This window comes from Lagopus leucura, unplaced genomic scaffold (assembly GCF_019238085.1).
Source record: "Lagopus leucura isolate 7727_CA_CO unplaced genomic scaffold, USGS_WTPT01 Super-Scaffold_100021, whole genome shotgun sequence".
In the NCBI taxonomy this organism is placed as follows: domain Eukaryota; kingdom Metazoa; phylum Chordata; class Aves; order Galliformes; family Phasianidae; genus Lagopus; species Lagopus leucura.
The window spans coordinates 9,168,209-9,189,555 of record NW_024962274.1 but is presented as its reverse complement, the minus strand read 5'-3'; the positions used below and the strand labels follow the sequence as shown (position 1 = coordinate 9,189,555).

The 21,347-nt window shown below is 42.8% G+C and overlaps 1 protein-coding gene across 3 annotated transcripts in view; it reads right to left on the bottom strand.

Annotated features, from left to right (window-relative positions):
* The window catches only part of SPSB4 (splA/ryanodine receptor domain and SOCS box containing 4), a 104,801-nt gene extending 83,526 nt beyond the window's left edge, over positions 1-21,275 (bottom strand). For all 3 annotated transcript variants that reach the window (XM_042878375.1, XM_042878373.1, XM_042878374.1), the window contains exons 1-2: positions 21,091-21,275; positions 2,344-3,200 (exon numbers count right to left, since the gene is read on the bottom strand). In XM_042878375.1, the coding sequence (XP_042734309.1) occupies positions 2,344-3,037 (694 nt within the window). In that variant the 5' untranslated portion in view covers positions 3,038-3,200; positions 21,091-21,275. The remainder of the gene's footprint in view (positions 1-2,343; positions 3,201-21,090) is intronic.
* Between the last annotated feature and the right edge of the window lie 72 nt (positions 21,276-21,347).

Below are 21,347 nucleotides of genomic sequence, written 5' to 3'. Positions count from 1 at the left end.
AGCTTCAAATTGCAGCCCTACTCTGTAATACTTGAACCGCTGAAAATCCCTGCTGCCAAGGTCTCTGCTTGCCCTGTAAGACATCACATAAACAGACACCTAAGCTGCGATGTGCGCTGAGCAGTAACGATCAATCAGTAAATGGCAAGTTACAAGTCACTGTCTGACAGCACTATTTCACCAGCAGCCAAGTTACCACTCCCAGATCTACCAAAAGCTGCAGCCAGCAGCATAAGATACCTCCAGGGGAAAAAAAAAAAAAAGAAAAAGAAAATTCCTGAGGTTAAAAAGCAAGCAAACAACAAAAAACAACACACACACATGTAGGGCTGGACAGAAAAGCTTTTAACAGAGGAGATATTTGTTTTAGAGCACCAGCTAGACAAGCTACTTTGGTTTCCTGAATGCTGTTATTGTGCAGGACAGCAAGGGAGCAGTGAACATGTGATAACAAACAACCTGATTCCAGGATGTCAGAGTGCCTCATGGCGAAGTGGCTTTAAGCTTCCTCTTCACATGATCAGGTCAGCATTCATGCAGACATAAAAGCGTGGTTTACAAGTTTACTCTTAGCCATGGGTTCGTGCTTAGAAACAACTATTCTGTCTTTCTCTGGGATCATCAAAGGAAGCCATCCCGTCTTTCCAACCGAAATAACCCACAAGAGACCGGATGGGAATTTTTCTGCCTGCTCTCTCATAGTCCACAGCCATGCTTCCCTACTTATCCCCTTTTATTTTATGATTTCTACCAAATCCATTCACATTCTCCTCCTTCGTTTTCATCTTTCTAGTGCTGCCTCGAGCAGCCTTGCAAAGGGCACAAAAGGAATGCGGGATGGCTCCTTCTGCAGATGTGGTGGACCAAGCCAAGCTGTACTTTGCTTACCTTGGCAGATATTCCCAGCACTATAGAAATTGCTTTCAGACACAAGTCTCCAGTTTGCAAAAGCATCCCACCCCCACCAGCTTCTAAAAACTCTGTAGCAAGCTGTCACCACAACGTCCGAGTAACTGCAAAATACTTAGGATCCTCCAACAGCCATTTTCATTTTCATAGATGTACGAAAGCACTCAAGAAGCTATTTAGCATTTGACTATAATAACCTCAGACATGGCTTCTCCAGATTCTTCACGCCCCAGTGCCCATAATAGATGCTTATAATAGGGTAATCTTAATAAGGGTCACATTCTTTAATTATGTTTCTACTTTGTATGTCAAATGCAGTGCTAACGAGCAGAGAATTAATTTGATGGAAAAAACAGACCACTCTATCCTAATTGAAGAGTAAATTCCTTCATAAATCACAAACTGAAAGACACAGGTGTTGTAGAAAGAGAATAATCTAATAGTAAGTGCACGAGACAAGTTCCACTCCTATCCAAAAATCTAGGAATTTTAGTTCAGTAACCTTTTTTTTGCTAAATCCAGCTCATACTGTGAGTCAGATAATGTAGTATTAACAAGAACAAAGGTCCACTTACTACCTTGTTCAGCCTCCACTGCATAATTCCCAGCAGCACATAAGCTGACTGCAATAACTGGGCTACCGTACACTGAGCTGCAGCTGGATCTGGTAGATCCCCAGCAGTGAGAAGAGATGGACCAAACTCAGCCTGCAACACACACACTGGTGTGCTACTTTAAGGACACAACAGCAACATGCTGCTCCTGACTACAGAAGTATTTGATTTTATATTATGCCTCTAGATCAAAACCAGCTAAAGCTTAATCCAAGAAACCGCATTTCTAGAGAAGAAAATACCCTGAGAGAGCACCTTCTGAAATGAAGAGAAGGACTCTTTTTCAGAAAAAAATGCTGAATGCAGTTTTTGACCAGAGTTTCCAGATTCTCAGGAATCAACTGTTGCTTCTGAGGGTCCAGGAAAGACAACTATGGAAAGAAAGCCTATCGGTCTGAATTCACATATGTTTCTACACACTATTCAAGAGTTCCCATTACCACTGTAAACTTTTATAAGATCCTATTTGAAAACCACAGATTTAAAACACATCCTCAAGTAAACAAGAGCTTCACTGTTCAATATATCCAGAAATTTCTCAAGATTTCTTTTTTCCCTCAGTCTGCTCACTCCCACTGGAGACAGATATCGTACCGCTGTGCATGCTGAGACAGAAAATTCTTGCAAAAGAAAATATTTTGATGCAATCCATACCGTCCTCATTGATACTAGTTGTGAGTAAGAACTATGGGATGCAGTTTACTCACAAAGGACAGTTATCCCCTAGTACACATGGCTCACCATTAGAAGATAAAAAGATAAAACAAATTCAAAAAGAGAAGACTTGAAAGAGAGCGTAATAAAATATGGTAAGACTTACGGTCAAGTCCATTGATGTATCTCATTGTAATTTCACAGTGTCCCCAAACCGCACTGACTATGGGGTAAAGTTTTTTCCCTTTTAGTCCTCTGAAGGCCACTCCAAGATACTGTCCATCTACCATAAAGCTGAGCGTTCCTTCGTCCATATCCAAAACCACCAGTAAGGAGTCTGGGAGTACAAAAGACTCATCCGGTTCCAAGAAGACAGGATACGTGACCCCAGGCTGGTTTTTACAATTGTGATAAAGTTTGTTGCGCCCCAGATCCCAGCCCCATGACTCACTGTTGCTGCCCACCAGTGACGTGTACCCCACTGAGTGCAGTGGCGCTTCGGCTGTGGAGACTCCCACCACCGCGTGAGTCCCCCGCTGCCTCGTGGGCCAGTGGATTTGCCAGACATGGAGCCCTCTTGTGTAGCCGACTTTGCCTCGGATGCAATCTGTGCTTTGGGCCACGGGGTGTCTGTGAAAAGTCAGTTTATCATCTTCCTTTACAAATATATTTAAAGAGCGATCTTCGTTGTTCCAAGCATGTTTGTACTGGATCTCCAGCTTTGCAGGGGGCATATCCAACAACATGTCCAGCCGTGCAGGCTTACAGAAATCCGGGCCTCTCAGCTCTCGTTTCACTGGCCTAAAAGGGGGCTCCCTCACATCCACAGACTTTATGCTCCCTGAGATTTTCTGGCCCATTGCTTGGCTGCAGATTTACCAAGGAGAAAGAAAAGCTGACTTTGGCCCAATGTTACCTCATGAAAGCGCCTGTACACTGAGCCAGCGGCCTGACAATCTGACTGAATTTACTTCTCCTGTTTGGAGCTTTTTAGCAGCAATGTTTTCAGAGCAAAAAATGTTCCTGGAAAAAAACAAAAAACAACAGAAATTTTCCAGTTAGTTTAAGAAAGTCAATAGAAAACCCACAGCATATTTTTAAAGAACAACTTATTTTCCCTGGTAGTTATTTGAAACACAAAAGCTGACAATTCACCACTTTTTGCTCTGTAACGTACCACACTAACCAGACTGATGACAGCATATTCTGAGCCCACCAGCACACAGAGCACAGACAGTCATTTCCTCCAATTCATAATAGGATACAGACATTCCTCACCTTCTGCCCTTCTACCCATTTTGTCTGGCCAGGTTCACAGCAGTCTTGAGAAAGGAGCATGGTATTCCCCAGCAACAGCAATAAACTTGGTGTCTAGCTGCATCTTCACTTTCACTTACTCTTTGGTTTCACACTCTCAGAAATATGCACTACATCTCCTTCCATTTCTAGCTGTTCTTTTTCCTGGGCCCTTGCAAAAAAAAGCCCCTTCAGCTTTGGGCTCCTCTAGAAGAAACGAAGCCAACAGCAAACGGCTGAAGAATTCTATATGTTTATTTTTAGGGTACCCTGTTTAGCAAAGTGCGAAAGCATCTCTGACAGAGAGGAATCTCAGCTCTATCACTTTGAAGAGGGGCACAGGGAAAGTAAACAAATCAATGTCTGTGTTATATGAAAGGGTTGGGTTTATTTTTTTTTTCCCAAAGCAATGAAGTCAAAAATGATTTTTTTAAAATGATTGTTAAATCCATGCAACAGGTATTCGTTTTCTGGTGGCCTGTGGAAAGTCAGTCCCACAAAGGTGTATGTAGGCATGTGCATAAAACTAAAAACTTCTTTGTACTTAATTTTAATCAAAACACCTAATTTCAACAGTTTAAAATAAGAACTCAACTTAAGTGCCCAAGTCCCTCATATCGTGCTTGCAGGAAGATTCAGAACATTCCCCAGGAGTTTCTTCTCACTGAAACAGTACAGCAACTTGAAAATTATCCAACATGAGATCAGCTTGAAAGATCTCTTCCTTCTTTTCACACCACGTAAAGAGAATCTGGAAGCTCAAACAGTAATTAGATTTAACTTGATGCTTGCCATTGCAAACTTGCAGAGGCACTTGAAGACTTCTGCAAAGCTGACTCAAAGATACAGTGATGAATGTGGTCAGCTGAAGCAAGGTCAGTACTATATTTCACAGTAATTATCCGGAGGGCAACAAAATACTGACAGTAATATACACACAAAGAAGTGACAAGGAGTAAATACCATCAGACAAGAAGCTTTCCTAGAAGGACACATGATCAGTAATTGGATGGCTCCTTTCAAAAAGGTGCTTGATTATTTGAGCTTGATGGGAGTATATGGGAAGAGAAAACGTCAGCTGTTTAAGAGGAACCCCAGTGATTCCTGGAAGAGATTTAACTCAACATGTCTCTTAAAATTTCATCTTGAAAGCACAAGGCAACTGCCATGTTCCTGTTGGCGTGCTGAGGTGAGCCAGCCAGGAAAGTCCTCAGTGCATCCTCACATTTCACTTCCCAATCACACAAGGAATTAACCTTGGCACTGAGATTTAACTGGCAGGTTACCAAAAGATTATAAACAGCGAAGGGACTCACTTGGCAAACCATAGACAAACACTCCTAAAGCGCTCCAAATTGTAACAGAATAGGTTACTAATAAACAGATCAGTAACCCACAGGAGTAAAATATATCATCATAAATACCTTGATACAAGCATAATTGTGTCTTTACGCTGGGATGTGCTTCATAATTTTGGTTTGAAACTGTATCTCATAATGTTTGGTCAAAGATATGAACACACTGTTCACATATCAACATTATCAAACAATTTAATCAAGCACTGCAATGTTTTGCCAAATGGCTTTGTATGTACGTAGGACTGAATGATAATGTAAAATCCTATAGTTCCTGATGCATTAAAGATAAGAGCTCCATGGAGCTTCAAAGCTGCCCTTCATCAAATACTTTCTCCCACCCACTGAAACATATTGTGTGCTCTCTTTCCATTCTTGTCCTGCATGTCTGACAGTTGTTCTCAGCTTCTGCTATAAGGCCAACTGTAACCATACTTGTAGCATTCAGCTGTCAGAGGATTTGGACAAGTAAAAGCAAGAGCAAATTCAACACAATTGCACTGCTGCAGCAGCACAGGTGTAACGCCACGCTAGCTGCTATCTCACAGCTCCAATCGTGCATTTAGTGGTAACTGACATGAAATCTTTATCTGAGGTTGCAGCAAATGCCTTCCGCTCCACAGCCTACACACCACTAACCTGAGCCCTGTAAGGAGCACCTCATGCAGACAGTGCTCCTGGAAGACTACAACAGTCCCTCTGGCTGCCTGCAGGACCAGCCTGCCTCCAGTCATGTGTCATTTATTCCCTTCCTTTGTCAGCATCCTGCCCATTTAACAGCAAGCAGATGGCAGAGACCAGCTCTGAAGCAAGATCGCATCTGCGGAGGCATCAGCTCATCCTTCATCCTGCCAGACAAGTGCAGCTTTCTGGGGTGCAGCCCCAGGAGCACAGCTGGCTGCTCTCTCCCCTTCCTGGGGAACATTACACTGTCAACACAGCAGCCTTGGCAGTGCCCTGTTCACCATCACTGCCAGCAGCACCAGGCAGCTCCTCATCACACCTGCTGCTCAACAGAGCTTGTAAGGAAAGCCCAAATGCTCGCAAAGGGAAGAAGAGCTACTCGTTAACAACTTCCCAGGCAAAGAAACCACAAAACTGGCTTCCAATCTGCAGGACCAAATGGTAGACAACACAGAACTTGGAAAAGTTGAGGGTTAATGCACAGGATGGGATAAGATTGTTCCTTTCAGGCTAAGCTCTACTTAATGCACTTACAGAAATATTTGGTCACAACTTCTCACCATCCCCTGAAATGATGAAAACTTGCTGAAGCACAGCACTGCCATCATCCTCCTGTGACTTTTTGTGACCTCATGTGTAGGAGGCAATGCAACACTCATATTACTTCACTTAGGGAAACTCAGCTCCTCGCCCATCTTCTCAAAGTCAAAAATCATTAGGAATGACATATACAAAAGAATCAGGAACAACATATATAGACATATAAACATTCTAAAATTAAAGCAACACGTGATTTCACTGTATAATTTTGCTCTGAATGCAAACTACGTGTCAAATTTGATTTGGAAAATGTTGCTTTCACAGAGCGCTGCTCCTCCAGCAATTTCAAACCACCGCAGCAGTTAAGAAATACGAAAATATTCCCATTTGGCATATTGCACATGATCTCTCCAGAATATCCATTCCGAGGCTAAAACTGAAACATTAAATGTCATCAGACACCCTTGTAAAAAAATATATTTTGTGAAAAAAGGTAGTGTTTTCATAGGAAGAGTAGAAGAATCATACCATTACTGTCCCCAGGCAACTGGAAAGCTCTGGCTGAAAAGACTGCTAGTTGGTGTAGCCTAAAGTGTTTCTGTCTCAGTCTCACACTCCTGCCATGCTTTGTCAGGATCTGATGATTAGATTAAGCATACTGTACAAGAACAAGCCAACTCCTAACAGGAAAAGTGTGTCAGCATCACTTAGCTGTGTCTTCAAGCAGACTGCCAAAATATTTAGGGAAGTTATTCACAATAAAAACACCAATTATACTCAGCAGAAAAAAGCTTGCTGGGGTATCATTCCACTGTAATTAAATACAGTGCATTTTTAGCAATTCAGTACATTGGCATCAGTAGAACAGAACTGCTGATAAAAGAAACAGGTTTTCCTGTGAAGTCAGCTTTCAGCATTCATGTTTATGTTTCCCCATCAATTACCATGAACAACATACGCAGAAAACTTGAAAAACACAGATAACTTGAAAAACACAGATGAGAAACAATAACACAGAAATAGTACAAAACTACAGTAAGAACACGCTGTGGCTTACATCAGTTCTACTCATGTGGAACCAAAATAAGCAAAGCAAGTTCTAACAAATAATACTGAAATAATCTCTCCAGGAAGGTAACCCCTCTGCCTACAAGCATGGCAAAATCCTATGCAGTGGTCCCCACTCTTCTTGTAAATGCCTCTGGCTGGCTTTTTGTCTTCATGCATCCAGCTCCTGCAGCACTGTTCCTGCTGCCATAGGCTGCAGGAAGGGCTGCAACAGAAGTCTCCAAATCTGTGCCTCTTCTCCCTGAGCACAGCCGTTGTCCTTTTGCCAGGTGTCTGAGCAGAACAAATCCCCTAAGTGTTCCAGCACTTTGAATCTGGTCCTAGCCTCTCTCCAGACGAGAGAGTAAGAAGAGAAACACAAGCTCTGTTGTGCTGGACAAGCTGATGAAAAGCATTCCACAAGTTGAAGAACAAGGACTTTAAGCAGAAAATGTAAAGGCATGAGGCCCAGTGTCTATGGTTTTTGTTCACAGCATGCAAACAGCTACGAAACCATGACAACACTGCTCCAAGGGTGACAATGAATTCAGTACATTTTTGGCACCCTAAAATATTGGCCAGCTTGGTTTCAGCTATAGGTCCTGGCATCCAACATTTCTGATTTATTGCATATATTGAACAACGCTGGCTTCCTTTGTCAAACTGGGAATATACAGTAACAATGCAAGAAGCCAGAAATGCTTGGACACCCTGAGCTATCCTGTGCTACAGATAACATTTTGTGCTGCATACACACTTAGCAAAAGAACATTTCACATGTGGGATGAACGCTGCAGCAGTAAGTCATGACTTCTTCAACTCCGTGGAAATCCCAAGGATGTGCATCCATAAAGGGTAACTTGTTTTGTCATGTTACAAAACTGTAATTGTTTCAAATTTCAAGATAAGCTTGTTGTTAAAATAGATTGTGCATTTAGTTGCTTGGAATTAGAATAATCTGAAATATCACACCATCTGTACACTACAGTTAGAAGCAGTTTAGTCAGATGATGAATTCAGAAAGAATCCCGAATAGCTATGAATATAGTAGAATGTATATTTTTAAATGCTTCCATCTACTGTATTTTGAAACTGAGCTGTTTTGAAGTTTTAGTTTGTTTTTCAGTCCTCTTTCTCTCTGCAGGTTTCCAGAACTTAACTCTCCAGTACTGAACGACTGGGTTTTACTCAGTCACAGCATCTAAATTTAAGCCATGAGTTCACATCTTCCTCCCCCTTCAGGCAAGGAATCATGCACCTTTCAGCCTCCAGCCACCCCTCCCCTACGGTCAATGCCTTCCAGAAGTGGACATATTGAATGTTCAATGTCATACTTCTATTAAAAGAGCAAATTAATACATGAATAAGGCTTACCACTAACGGGAGAATTATGTTTTCTGTTTCATTTTGCATTATACAGTATAATTTCCCACTTTACATTTCTACTCAGCCATGCTTTATCAAATAAATAAGTAATACCAATAGGTGTCAGAACACACAAGATTTAAAGCTCAAAAAGTAATTAAGCTTTAATATCTCAATTTCTCTCCAGTCATTATTACTTTTCACGAGCCTAACTTTTTTTTTTGCAATTTAATTTACACTCTTAACTCCACAGCTTTGTATAGATCAACTCTTACAAACTGGCTTCAAAACAGAGAACTCTTAACCACGGATGAGGCTGACTACACTCCATCTGCTTACATTTCTTTTGATGTAACTTCCAATGGAATCAAACGGCCTTCAAAATGCAAAAAGTTGCAAAGTCAGAGATGGGAAAAACTCCACTGGAAAGCACCACACTGGCCATGCAGCCAACTTCACATCACAGGGGATGTGCCAGAACTGCTCCCAGGGAGCTCCAAAGACAGCAGAAATAGACTGTCAGACAAACAAGCACTCCCCTAGCTTAATGCAATTGTTCTCCACAACTTTATCTCAACTGTAGATACAGTAATAGTGTACTCCAGTGAAAAGCTGGCCCCTCAGCTCCAAGCTCAGTCACTGCATGACTCAGTGTTCCCCACACCTGGTGAGTCTTAGTGAGCCATGAGGAAGCCAATGCGTACAGGTGGCTTTCAAGGGGCCACCTATGGGGTGGGGGGTCACCTACGGGGTCAAGGGGTCGTCTACAATGATGATGGGAGTAAGGAAGAATTTTCCTGTTTTAGTCACAAGGCTGCTGCAGACTTAGCAGGCTCCGCAAGACGTTTTCCACCTCCACAATGCCTGTCAACGTGTTTAGCCATCGATGAATAAGCTGAGTGAGTTCTTAGCCTCTGTATCATTTATTAAAACTAACTCACTAACGGCTTAAAAATTACAGTGCTGCTGGAACGACCAGACTACGTTCATCTGCTTGTAGTGCTTTGAAGGCTTACACTGTTCAATGCTCATGTGAATTGCAGCAGCAGCTTAGGAACAATGCTTGTCAGACACTCACTGCTGGTGGGCCACTGGCAAACACATCCAACACTGCAGCTGAAGCAGCACATACGAGGCAGCTCCTGATCTGACCTGGATGGCTTTAATATTCCCAGCAGAGCTGCCAAACTCCAGTGACATAAACATATTGCGTCTCTAGCCAAACACAGTGGCCAGGCATTGGAGATGGGCTCCCTGCAGCAAGCTGCTCAGCCTGGTGCAAGGCGGGCTGGGACAGGCTGCAGGGAAGCCACTGCTGCACACAGGGCGTCATGAGGGGGGGGAGGGCAGGGCTGGAGGGCACCCAGCCATTGTACTCTGCAAACATGTTGAGGATGAATGCACGAGAACAAGTTCCATTCTGAACAAAAGCGTATTCTTTTGTTTAATAGGAAAATAGGCTTACACAATCACACCATCTGCATCCCTCCTAACCCTTCCCCCTTAAACTACTTCAGCCAGCAGTCACCCCCTGCCAAGTCTGAACAGCAGCGGCTCAGAGTAACTACACTACAACTGAAGGGGCAGCTGGGCAGTGGGCAGGCACACTGCAAGTGACCACACGGACTGTCAGGTTGGACTGCAAGCCAATGGCTGAGAAGGAGCTCTGAACCCAACGAGCCTGCTTCAAGCTGTAATAGCAGGCAAGGCATCCTGCAGGCTTCAAGTCAAGTCCTGAAGGGAGCAGGAAGAAACGCTTCATTAGTCCTGCAGTTTCTAGAGGGACTTCTTTTAAAGAACAGAGGTAAAGTAAACAGACTTTATACATCTTAAGGAAGCAGCATCAGAAATTCAGACCATTAACTGATTTATGACGGTTTTATATTTCCCAAGTGAGGTTACAAAGTGACACAGAGCTCCTGAGCTCTGACAAAGCGACCAAACAACTTCCTCTTAAATAAACAAATATTTTATTTAAAAAAAAAAAAAAAAAATAGCAACAGCAGTGAATTTCATCTGTCTTAAGCATGGTTTTGCTAAAGTCCATCTGTCAGCAGCAAACAACTGCACAAATGGGAATGAAGGAGTAACAAAACAGAAACAAACTACCTGAACTCCAACTGCAGAATTCTTTCTTCTCATACACTTAAAAGCTCCCTTGCTTTACAGAGCAGTATCTTGCTGTGCTTGCTGTTAATGAAGGAAGCAGAGCATTTAGTAATGCAGAGGAGTCTGGGAAAGGCCACAGGGATTTAAAGAGTTAAAGCTGTACAGCCACTGATGTCCCCACAATAAGCATCTCTGGCTCCTGCAGGCATAAGAGTTGTGTGAGGACCCAGGACAGGTCCTCTCTTGGGAGAGACCAGGCATACTGCTGTTTCCGTTCTGGATTTCCCTTTTTGCCAGAGCTAGACAAAGAAGAAGGGCTGACTTCTCAAATAAATACTATTTTACACAGGAAAAAGCATCCCCATTACCTAGACTTTCCACTGCTAGCACCAGACAGGGCCTCCAACTAGGAAAAGCCACAGTGAAAGATGCTGTCACACTGAGAAGTCCTTCTCCTCCATCTCCTTACTACAGACCTAACTGCACATCCTAGAAGAATTTCATGCTACAAGTGCCAACAATTCCAGATATTTCTGACCACAGGGAAGTACTTAAAACAAAACAACCCACGAGACTTCCTGATAGAGGTATGGATAGAAATAAATCAGCTTTGTGCCTACCTACAGGAGTCTCAACACAGACTGATCCATAAGCTCCATTGCAAAGGCTGTGTTTCTCAAAATAACTTCCCACTTAAGTTCCTGCCGCTAAACAGTCTTCTGCAGAGACTTTTGTTTCAAGCAGTATTTCATTACTAATTTTATTTCATTCTTGAATGCACTGGGGGAAAAGAGAGGAAGAAAAAAAGAAAAGCAAATGATCTGAAAAAAAGCTGTACCAAGATACAATTTCTGATGGTAATAAAAAGATATCAGTACTCAATGTCTACATATACTGCCAGTGAACTAAAACAATTAGCATAATGTTCTGGAAGCCTTGCCAAAGCTATACAAAAACGTGCATGCTCCAATTAAACTGTACATGAAAAAAACAAATTTGATATGATTGTAAAGAACCTTCAAGCCATCATCTAAATTTGCCAGGCACCAGCCCTCTAGTAACTCAGGCAGGCCCCACTTTGCCCTGGAGAGAATATGCTCAGTCTAAGTTTGGATCAGCAGCACTTTGCACAGAATGAAAGAACGGAACTCCAGCAGAAGGGGGGAGAAAAAAAAAAGAAAAAAAAAGCACTGTTTCAGAGTTCTTACTTCTGGAAAAAGCAGTGAAACCCTAGACTGCTATGGGATGGACAGACCACCTTGGTTTCCAACATAATAAAGAATTAAAGTGACATTTAGAAATGTCCTTACAATTATGAGACTACCTCCAGGAAAAAAAGATATCTGTTTTCCCAGTGAGTTATAAAACCGTAACACTCAATATGGCCTACACTACAAACATTGGGAAAATGATTCTTTTTCAACTTTATCAGAGTTGGATTTGGTTTCTTTTAGCATTCTCAAGAAAAGCACACACAGGAGGGAACAGAGTTCATTAACATGAGGGAAGGAAAGAACGGATATTTCAGTTCCAGTGCACGTCTTCTTCAACACAGACTTACAGCAAAGGGCCTGCCTGTAGCCATCCCTGTCTCCTCACTGCCTCCCTCTCCTTTCCATCCTTTCTCTGTGTGCCACACTGTCAGCTGTTCAGTACTGCAAAGCCCTTTTCCCAGCAAGTCTGGAAGTCACCAAGAGCTTGCTTTCTCAGGCACCCTTCCCAGTGGACTTACATAGGGCTCTCATGTTAGGACTCAACAATTCACAAAAAAAAACCTATCCTCAAAGTAATTGCAATTAAACAGGATTGTTTATAAAAGCTGACCAGCTCCCATTAGTCACTGAGACACAAGCTTCTACACCAAACTAATCCCAGCTGCATAAAGACCTCCGTGTGTTACCATCAGGAATTTTCATTCTTCCTAAGAACTACAGCTTTGCCCCCACCCCACCTCTCCATACAAGCTCTCCTGACCTCCCTTCATACTCATCACCACAGGGAATCTCCAGCAGATGCTGTTTCTATTTTCTCCTCTGGCACTGGCCCACTTCAGTTCCTGAAAGAGCACTTATTTATTTACAGCTGACTTTGCCATTTGGAAATACTAACCTGACCCATGGGTGGGATTAATCTGACAAAATTTAGATTCTGTGATGTACATGAGCTCATCATTAGGACAAAATTAAAGTCTGTAAACATCCAATTTGCAATGAATATAAAAAATGACTCTTCTCTAAAATTAGAGGAGATAGTGGAATTCATCTCATACAGCACAGAACCAACACGCTAACTCACTTAATGTTCTTCTCATAAAGAATGAGGAAGAAACAGCATACACCAAAACCATTCTGACATTATTCCTGCTGTTCAGCACCAGTTTAAGATGTTTATATCCAACCCCACAGCACAGGCTTTTCAGGCTACTGCAGCCCCCTGGCACTGCTGAAGACAGACCACAGAATCACACTCATCTACCAACTTTCATCAGGCAGCACATACTTGGTTCAATCTAAATGCACAGACTCACCACCATTACTAAAACAGTACAGCTTTTGGGTAGCACAGCGTAATCCAGAGGAAGAGATAACGTTGCAGTAATGTCAAGGTCTTTTCAGAAAATCTAGTAAGCAAAAGTAAGTTAGAAACACAGGTCCCACTTTCCAAATCTACCACATGGCTCTAATGACAATCAGTGTGATATCTAATGATATCACAACATCCAGTAGTGAAAAAGTAGTTCAATTTATTCAGAAAATCATTCTGTGGCCATGTACTGGTGGAATTGAGGCATATTTGTGCTGCAGTAGATGATAATGCAAGATAAAACTACCACCAGGGGCTGTGGGACATGCAGAAATTGGTTCCGGCCTCACGCTGCTTTTCTGTGCTCTAAAAAACAGAAAATACTGTAAGATCCCCTAACGCAACCACAGCCCTTACTATAAAGGGAGAAAACTAGAAAGCAGAGGTAGAAGCTCTCTGTGCTACCATCTAACTTTCCTATCTAACATCCCTACCCCAATTCCCTACCTGATGCTATGAAGACAAAGACTTTGGGTAGGAAAGAGGATGTACCTGGTAAGGACATTGGTGGTAAAGCCAGGAATCTCAGGTACACTCCCAAGTGGTCACTAAGATTCCTTGTTTGGGAACTGCTGCCTTAAAGCAGTGGCCAAAAGAACACAGGAGCAATCAGGCAAGGAGAGGAGGAAAAATATTTACTGAACTGTGCCACAGCTGCAGCCAACACAGACATACAAGAGCAATGAGAAAAGACAGCCTCAAATGCTATAGCTGGAGCACAGTACACAGCGTTCTACAGTGTTCTTCAATGAGGAATCTCATGTCTAAAATGCTCCCAGGCAGTGCAATGGCAAGGCTGTACCACAGCACACCAGCCAAAACTAGCTCACACACCAGAGGACTGCGTTTGGAGCTCATCTTCCACTGCGAAGCACAGCTCCGAAGCAGAGCAAAAGGCAAAGGAAAAAAAACACAGCATGCTCTTCTGCAAAGAAGAATTAATAGCAATGTAAGCACAGGGAACTTTCAATATTAATAAAATATGGTAGTCAGCCTCCATTCAGCTGCACTGTACAGAAATCACTATGATTTATGACTTCGGGCTAGATCCAATTGCAGAGGAGAAAAGGCTGTGTGTGCCTCTCATATTAAGCTTATACCACTTCATGTCTGTGCAGGACACAGGAACAACCAAGGCTGCCTGCTTTACACAGACACAACATTAAAGGAATTAATTTCTAAGGCAGTGGGAAATACTACACGAGAGAACTTTCAATCCCCCAATACTGTCTATTTAATCTAAGCTGCTTAATCAAGTTAATTGAGAGAATTAAGAAAGCACCAAATTCACCAACTATTCTCTAGCCATTCCCAATCCTGTGTTACTCTTCCTGGGCACAAGCTCCCCCGCTGGCACTGCACAATCTATCATCAGCCATTAGGCTGATTACCAGCTATTAGCTTTGCTAAGTACATGTATGAAATTTAAACCTACTTTTGTTATTTACAAGCTATTCGTGTACTGCATACGAAGCAGCTGTACAGTGTTCAGTGTTAACAAGAAAAGCGTAGCTGAATATGAGTTATAGCCAGTAAAAGCAGTAATTTCCTTTCCTTTCCTACTGAATATTTGTTTGATAGGACAAACAGGACAGAAGTTTATCATCTTTAATAGCACAGCTGATTCTGTAGGCTGAGGAACAGGTAGGAATCCACCAGAATAACAATTATTAATGTAATAAACGTAATATTCAATTAAAATGTCATTCTAGAAAACACAGAACTGGAATTCTGACAAAACAACAATTTTTTCCCTGTTACAAGACAGAGTGATTAAACTAAAAGATACCCCGCTTCATTTAAAAAGCTAGCTGTTACATACAATAAAAATATCTTCTTGCACCATTAGAGACCTAAATGCAAGACCTGAATTCTGCTAAGAGCCTGTCAAACCATGCACCCTTGCTGTAATAGTGATCATTAAACTTCCCCCTATAATTATATTTATACAAGAGCTAGCTATACCCTAGCTTTGATTCAAGCACACCACATTCCTTCAGAAACCAAACACAGAACAGCTGTGAAATCAAACCCCACTATATGCAAATATTCAGATCAAAAACATCCAAGCAGAATACCCCTTGTGAAGGCCACTTAAGTGGGAACTCTGTGATGAAAGTTTTATTAAATGTCAGTTATGTCTTGGTGTAAGGATATGCAGAGGAAGCATCCCACACACATTTTTCATAACAGGTGCAAACAGATGCCTGCTCTGCACAGTCTAGATGCTTAAAAGAGTAAGTGTCCGAGTGTCTGTACTGTCAGCAAAGTTCCTGGGGAAATGAGCTACTTGCTATACTCACTACTGTGTTTCCTGCATTCCTAATTCAGGCATCTAAATTTAGATGGCAGATTTAGGCAGCGTACTTCCCACTCTAACAATCAAAACAAACAAATGATCAAGTCACTTATCTTCATCCATATGCAGAAGCAGTAAAACTCCATGCACAGGCAGAGCAAACTGTAGTACATTACAGCAGTCTATCAGTCTCTGCAACCTAAAGCTACGGGGCAAGAGAAATAGTCTCTCATCTCCTGACACACGCGTTAGTAATTACACATTAGCCTGTGCTCACTACTTTGTGGCATTTCTGCCCAACCTTGGGCATAACTCCCATGAGTTAAAAGCTATTTCACTGCGATGAAAAAATAAAATTTACAAATTAAAGGAGCAAGTTGGTTTGGCTTCATTGAAGCTTCCTCCTCCAGCATCCTCTATTAGCAGAATGGAGACAAAGCACAGAAGTAACGCCAGATCAGTAAGTCTCACGTCTCTGCAGTGTCAATACCTTTCAGCTTCAATTTCCTTTTGGTGTTTTCTTCCAGTAGTCAAATTGTGACAGCCTGACAGATATGGATTTCTTCTTCTCTTGCACTTTTATTCAACTTTGCTGGAATGAAGCGCATATAAGTGAATAAACTGCTAATTCTTGTTAGTCCAAGAGTAGAAAACTAAAGCCAATTATCAATGCTGTAAATGGCTTGCTGGAAAAAACAGCATAAAATAAAAGACCACCCTATCCCTAGACATGAATTGAAGGCAGCAATCTCATCCACTTTCTTCTATTCCCAGCACCACTTAACAGGAGCCACCCCAGCAAGCTAATGTCCCACAACAAGGAGTTCAAGCACACACAAGTATCTCACAGAAACTGCTGATTTCATCTGTGTTTCTCACCTACAATAAATGCTTACATTTCACATTTCATTTCTTAAAACTGATGAATTTTTACGCTTAGTTGATTTGCTGAATTCATTACCTTTTCTCCAGATGCATACACGTTTTCACATCATCGATAGATGACCACTGTACTTACAATGCTGAATCTTACTTTATTCAAGTCATCAATGAACACACCTAAGATTTGTAAGATAACAAAAAACTGTTATGTTAGCACTGACCAAAGTACAGAGGATCTTCTTTATCTGATATTTTAAACATTTTAAGTAACCAGCAGCCTCAACGTGCTATTTGCTTTTGAATAGGAAAGATGACAGAAAACACACCCTTTTTATCTTGCAACATCAAAAACGAGGACTATATACTTAATGAATGATCAGTACATTGTGAATTGCAAGTGTGACAATCACAATTAATATTAGCCAGATGTTAGCAACCTCAGAGACTGACAATACCGAAATCTAAGGAAACAGCAACAGCGAACAGCCATCACATCAACAGTCCTTTCACAACCCTTTACTGAAGACCTAAGACAGAAAAGTTTCAGGCTTTCTACTGCATCTAACTGCTGAGAAAGACCAGCAGATAACACAAAGGAAAAGTTACAGAAGACAGAGCTAGAACAGTCCAGATTCTGGTTACGTTTCAGGACACGGACCTACTTCTGCAGGAAGGAAATCCTCATTCTTCTGGCAAGGCAGGATAAAGGTGAGATATCTCTCAAAGTCCGTTTGCGAGATGCTCCTTAGGAATTGTTAAAACAGAAAGGGACAGCCCAGTCAAAACAGCACATAAGTGCATTTGAGTCTTGGGTAGCCAACAAGAACACTTCAGGAAATTCACAAGAAAGTGAATTCAATTAGAGAGTCTCTGCTGTACGGCTCTGCAAGAATTAGTCTGCAGTCAGCTCAAAGATGGATTTCACTGCCATGTTTTATGCTGCACACCAAAGCTTACTTGTCACTCAGCCTCTGACAAATCCTCAAAGATAAAGTTGCTAAGTCACACGCTGCAGCGCAACACAATCCAACTCAGCACCTGACACCCATCACCAACAGGATTAGCCCACAGTGTCCAACCCAAAGATACACAAAAGGGAAGGAAATATAACTGCTGCTGCTTAGCCTTGGTTTAAGTTTAGCTGACTTTATTGTGAACAGATCTAGGTCAAAGCTGAACACCCATGTTTCTCACTAAGGAAAAGAATACACAAGGGATGAACTAACTGCATTGGTCTCCGAGGCAAAGAAAACATCCCTTTAAGAAAAATGACACAAAGTCTCAAATATACAAACAAATTTAAGTGCACTAGAACCTACCATTCCATTTTTGGTCCAGAATTAGGCAAAAAAAGGAAAAAAGTGACTTCTTCCTAATGATCCTGATGTGCAGGCCCAGTCTGTAACAGGAAAGGGGCAGCTGAAATACAGCCATTAGGTTTTAAGTAAATACTGCCAATCGGATTCCGGCAGTTCTTAGCTGAAAGTCCTCCTCAGGCCTCACTGCTCACATCCACTGTTTGGTGTCCAGAAACATTCAGCTGCATCCATGAATGTCAGTGGGTGCCATTTTTTTCCACATGGAGGAGTTCGGTTTCACACGTTTGTTTCATATGCATTTCCATGTCAGATGCCATTTTGCCATGCTGCCATCTATTACACAGCAACAACACATAACAGAATATTGCTGGGAATGTTCAACCTCTACCGCCATACCACCAACATCTGCCTGACGACATGAGCTAACATCAAAATTAGGAAGCACTGCTTTCAGAGCAGCGCTCACCCATCAACCAGAGCTCTTCCTATCTTAAACTGCATTTTATAAAGACAACTTCAAGTCATTGCTGAAAGACATGTATATGTTAATGAATCTGTGTTGCTCTCAACAACATATGCAATCCCATGAAAAACACGTGTGGGAGAGGTAGCTATCTGGTCTGGCAAGTTTCAGTCCACAGCATACGTTTATTTTCTAACACAACAGTAATTTACAGAATTATCAGCAAATATTTAGCTATGCATAGCAACCGTACACTGAGCTTTGACTTAAGGCCACTGGTTGAATAACCACATTTTTTTAACCATTGGTTTCAGAGCAGCAAATGGGCTTAATAAATACTTTAAGACCCCAGGACAACATGTGTGGCCTACATTTCCATTAGCCTCAAGCTGTGTGCTCTATTAGCGTAGCCCAGCAAAACGGAACAAAATGAACTGCATCTGTCTAAGCCGAGTTCCACCAGCACAGAGCCCCATTTCACAGAGTGGCCAGCAGGACCAAGCAACACCAACTCGTGCTCCCCTCAGCCAGCCGCCTCTCTTTGGCCTTCAGCCAAGGCTTATGAAGTCCAGCAACATTTACATCAAACCTCTAATTTCCCTTTGTGTACATTACATTAAGAAGAGTACATTTATCGTCACTAGGAGAAGGAGGAAAAGGAAGTGAACAGCAACACTGCTCCATGTTGCTTTGCTCAAGATGGGATACACAGCACTCAGAAGTGCTCTAGAAGCCTCGTGTTTGCAATGAAGTGACGCTGCCAGAGCACACGAGTAAAGGATGTCAGTGAACAGCAGTGAGCAGTGAGCAGCCAAATGAGCTAAAGAGAAAATGCAGTCTAAATGCAACACGAGGTACAGAGCTTTGCTCTGGTAAAGGCATCCCTTCAGCTTCTTTTCACCCTCTTTTTCACTCTCATCTTGGCGAAGAGGAATTAAGGAGACAGGACAACTGGGTGCCTAACCACTGCTGCTAATCACTTTAATTAAGTATTTTTAACTGTAAATTTATCAGGAAACCATGCTCTGCTTTTCTATTCCATTGTGGCTACTGTAGCTTTAGTGTGTAAGCACAGGCCAAGTCTCCAGCTGTCTCAATTAAAAAAAAAAAAAAAAAAGAAGATCCAATTGAAGTAACCCTCAAACAGCACTCTGAAATCCAGCACAGAGTTCCACTGTGCCAAGTATTCTCCTTCCCCCCAGAAAGAGGGCTGTGACCTATCCACAGAAGAAGGGCAAATGGTGATTGCAAAAGAAAATAAGACAAAAAGAGCTGGCTTGATTTTTCTAGATATATGGAAAATCCATTACAGAAGTTCACAGAGCAACAATGAGGCCTGATAAGTTAATGAGCTTCTGCACGTGAAGTCATGGGAGAGGTGGCCCATGGCTCAGAAATTCCTGTGTGGTACAGGACACAAATCATGAGGATGACTAATTTGGTCAGATCAAAAAGCACCAGCTCTGATTGCTTCAGGAAGCAAGATACTCAGGCAGTACTTCACTAGAGGGTTGGGGTTTCGTTGTTTGTTTTTGCCTTTCTACACATAAAACAATAAAAAAAACCCAATGCAAATAAACAAAACCCTCAACTCTCAAGGGTTACTTGGAAAAAGCCACAACTTTGATTACATCAAAGCCCCAATCCTGTTGGACAGGAAGCCTGGGGCTTCTGAAAGGGCATCGGTAACATTAACAAAGGCAGCCACGTAGATGCACTGGTGCTGGATCTGCAGGATGGAGCCCAGCAACACCCATACACCTGTAGCAGGGCTTTGGCAAGGCCGTGAAGCTCTGCTACTCATCCTCGTGATGTGGGAGCTGTCAGCCTGCACACAGCCTGGCACAGCCAGAAGCAGGACTCTGAGGCATGTCAGCCACTAAGAGAACCAGCTAGTACCAACGCCAGTTATAACACTTTGACTCGTTAAGAGAATGTCTGGTATCTAGCATTATTCTGTCAGCAGCACCAGACAATGTCGCAGCAATTTGATATTCGCATTCCTGACAGGCTGCTTTAGTTACAGAAACAACATTAAAAATGCAGCATCCTTCGAAATAGTTGGAGAAGCGGGGCAAGTTCCAGCCCCAAGCACAACAAACGGCTCCACGGGACTGGCTCCTCCCTGGAGGACGAAGCCTTTTACAGCCAGCAGACACCTTACCAGGGATCGTTTCTGTCACCCGTGGCAAACATGCTATGAAAATATCAGTCACAACTTATACACTTCAGCCAGTATCAAACCAGCGACCAGCCATCCCCACGCAAAGGACACTTTCCCCGCACAGCACTCCAAGCGCAAGTACTGAACACAAAGGAACAGAAGCGACTCGCTGCCAGCACGGACGCTGCCACATCAACTTCCTCTGCCGCGCTGACACACAGGCGATCCTCGAGAATGAATGGGGCAGAGCGCAGCGCGCAGTTCTCCAGCCCTCGGCCGCAGAATCGCTGCACGCCAGCACCGCCAGCAGCAGGACTTTTTAGAAGTAACTAGAGGACGAATTCGGGCAGTACTTTGCTTTGTGGCAAGTCAAGCCTCGCGTACGAATCGAGTTGCCTCTTCCCCTCACTAAGATGGCTCAATATTTCCAGCCAATCTGAACGGTGAAGCCGAGGTTTTAGTACCTGAAAAAGCACCAACTAAAGATTGCCAAATACTGGCTTGCGGCAGGCGTTACACAGGAGGGTCTGCTTTCACCAGCGTAAAGTCAAATCAACACAAGTTTATAAGAAACCTAAATCTTCAGCTAAGCTAGCATGTAGGAATAATTCTCTTCCACAAATCAAATAAGTAATTTCTTCTTCAAAACGTTACATTATTAAACAGCAAACATTCCAGAAATGTATTTCTTCAAACACCAGCGTGGAAAACAGCACTGTGTAAAAAAGCACCTCGTCTCCACAGACCTCCCATGCAACAAAACACAGAACTACCACAAGCAGACGAACCTATCCGCCCCAAACTTACCATAAAAGAACCATCAAAGCAACTCTACGGATCCGCTACGCGACCAGAAGGGCAATCCAAAGGAGAGGACGCGAACTGTAAGTAAACTCAAACAAGGCCGGGAAGAAACTCGCCGCGACTCGCAGGACGATTTCCCCACGCGGTGCTCCCCGTGGCAGGAAGACCCCGCCGCGCCGGGAGCTGCTGCCCCGGGAGGCGCGCAGACGAGCCGGGCGCTGGCGCGCGGCGCTGCCCGGAGCCGCGGCCCAGCGGCGAGG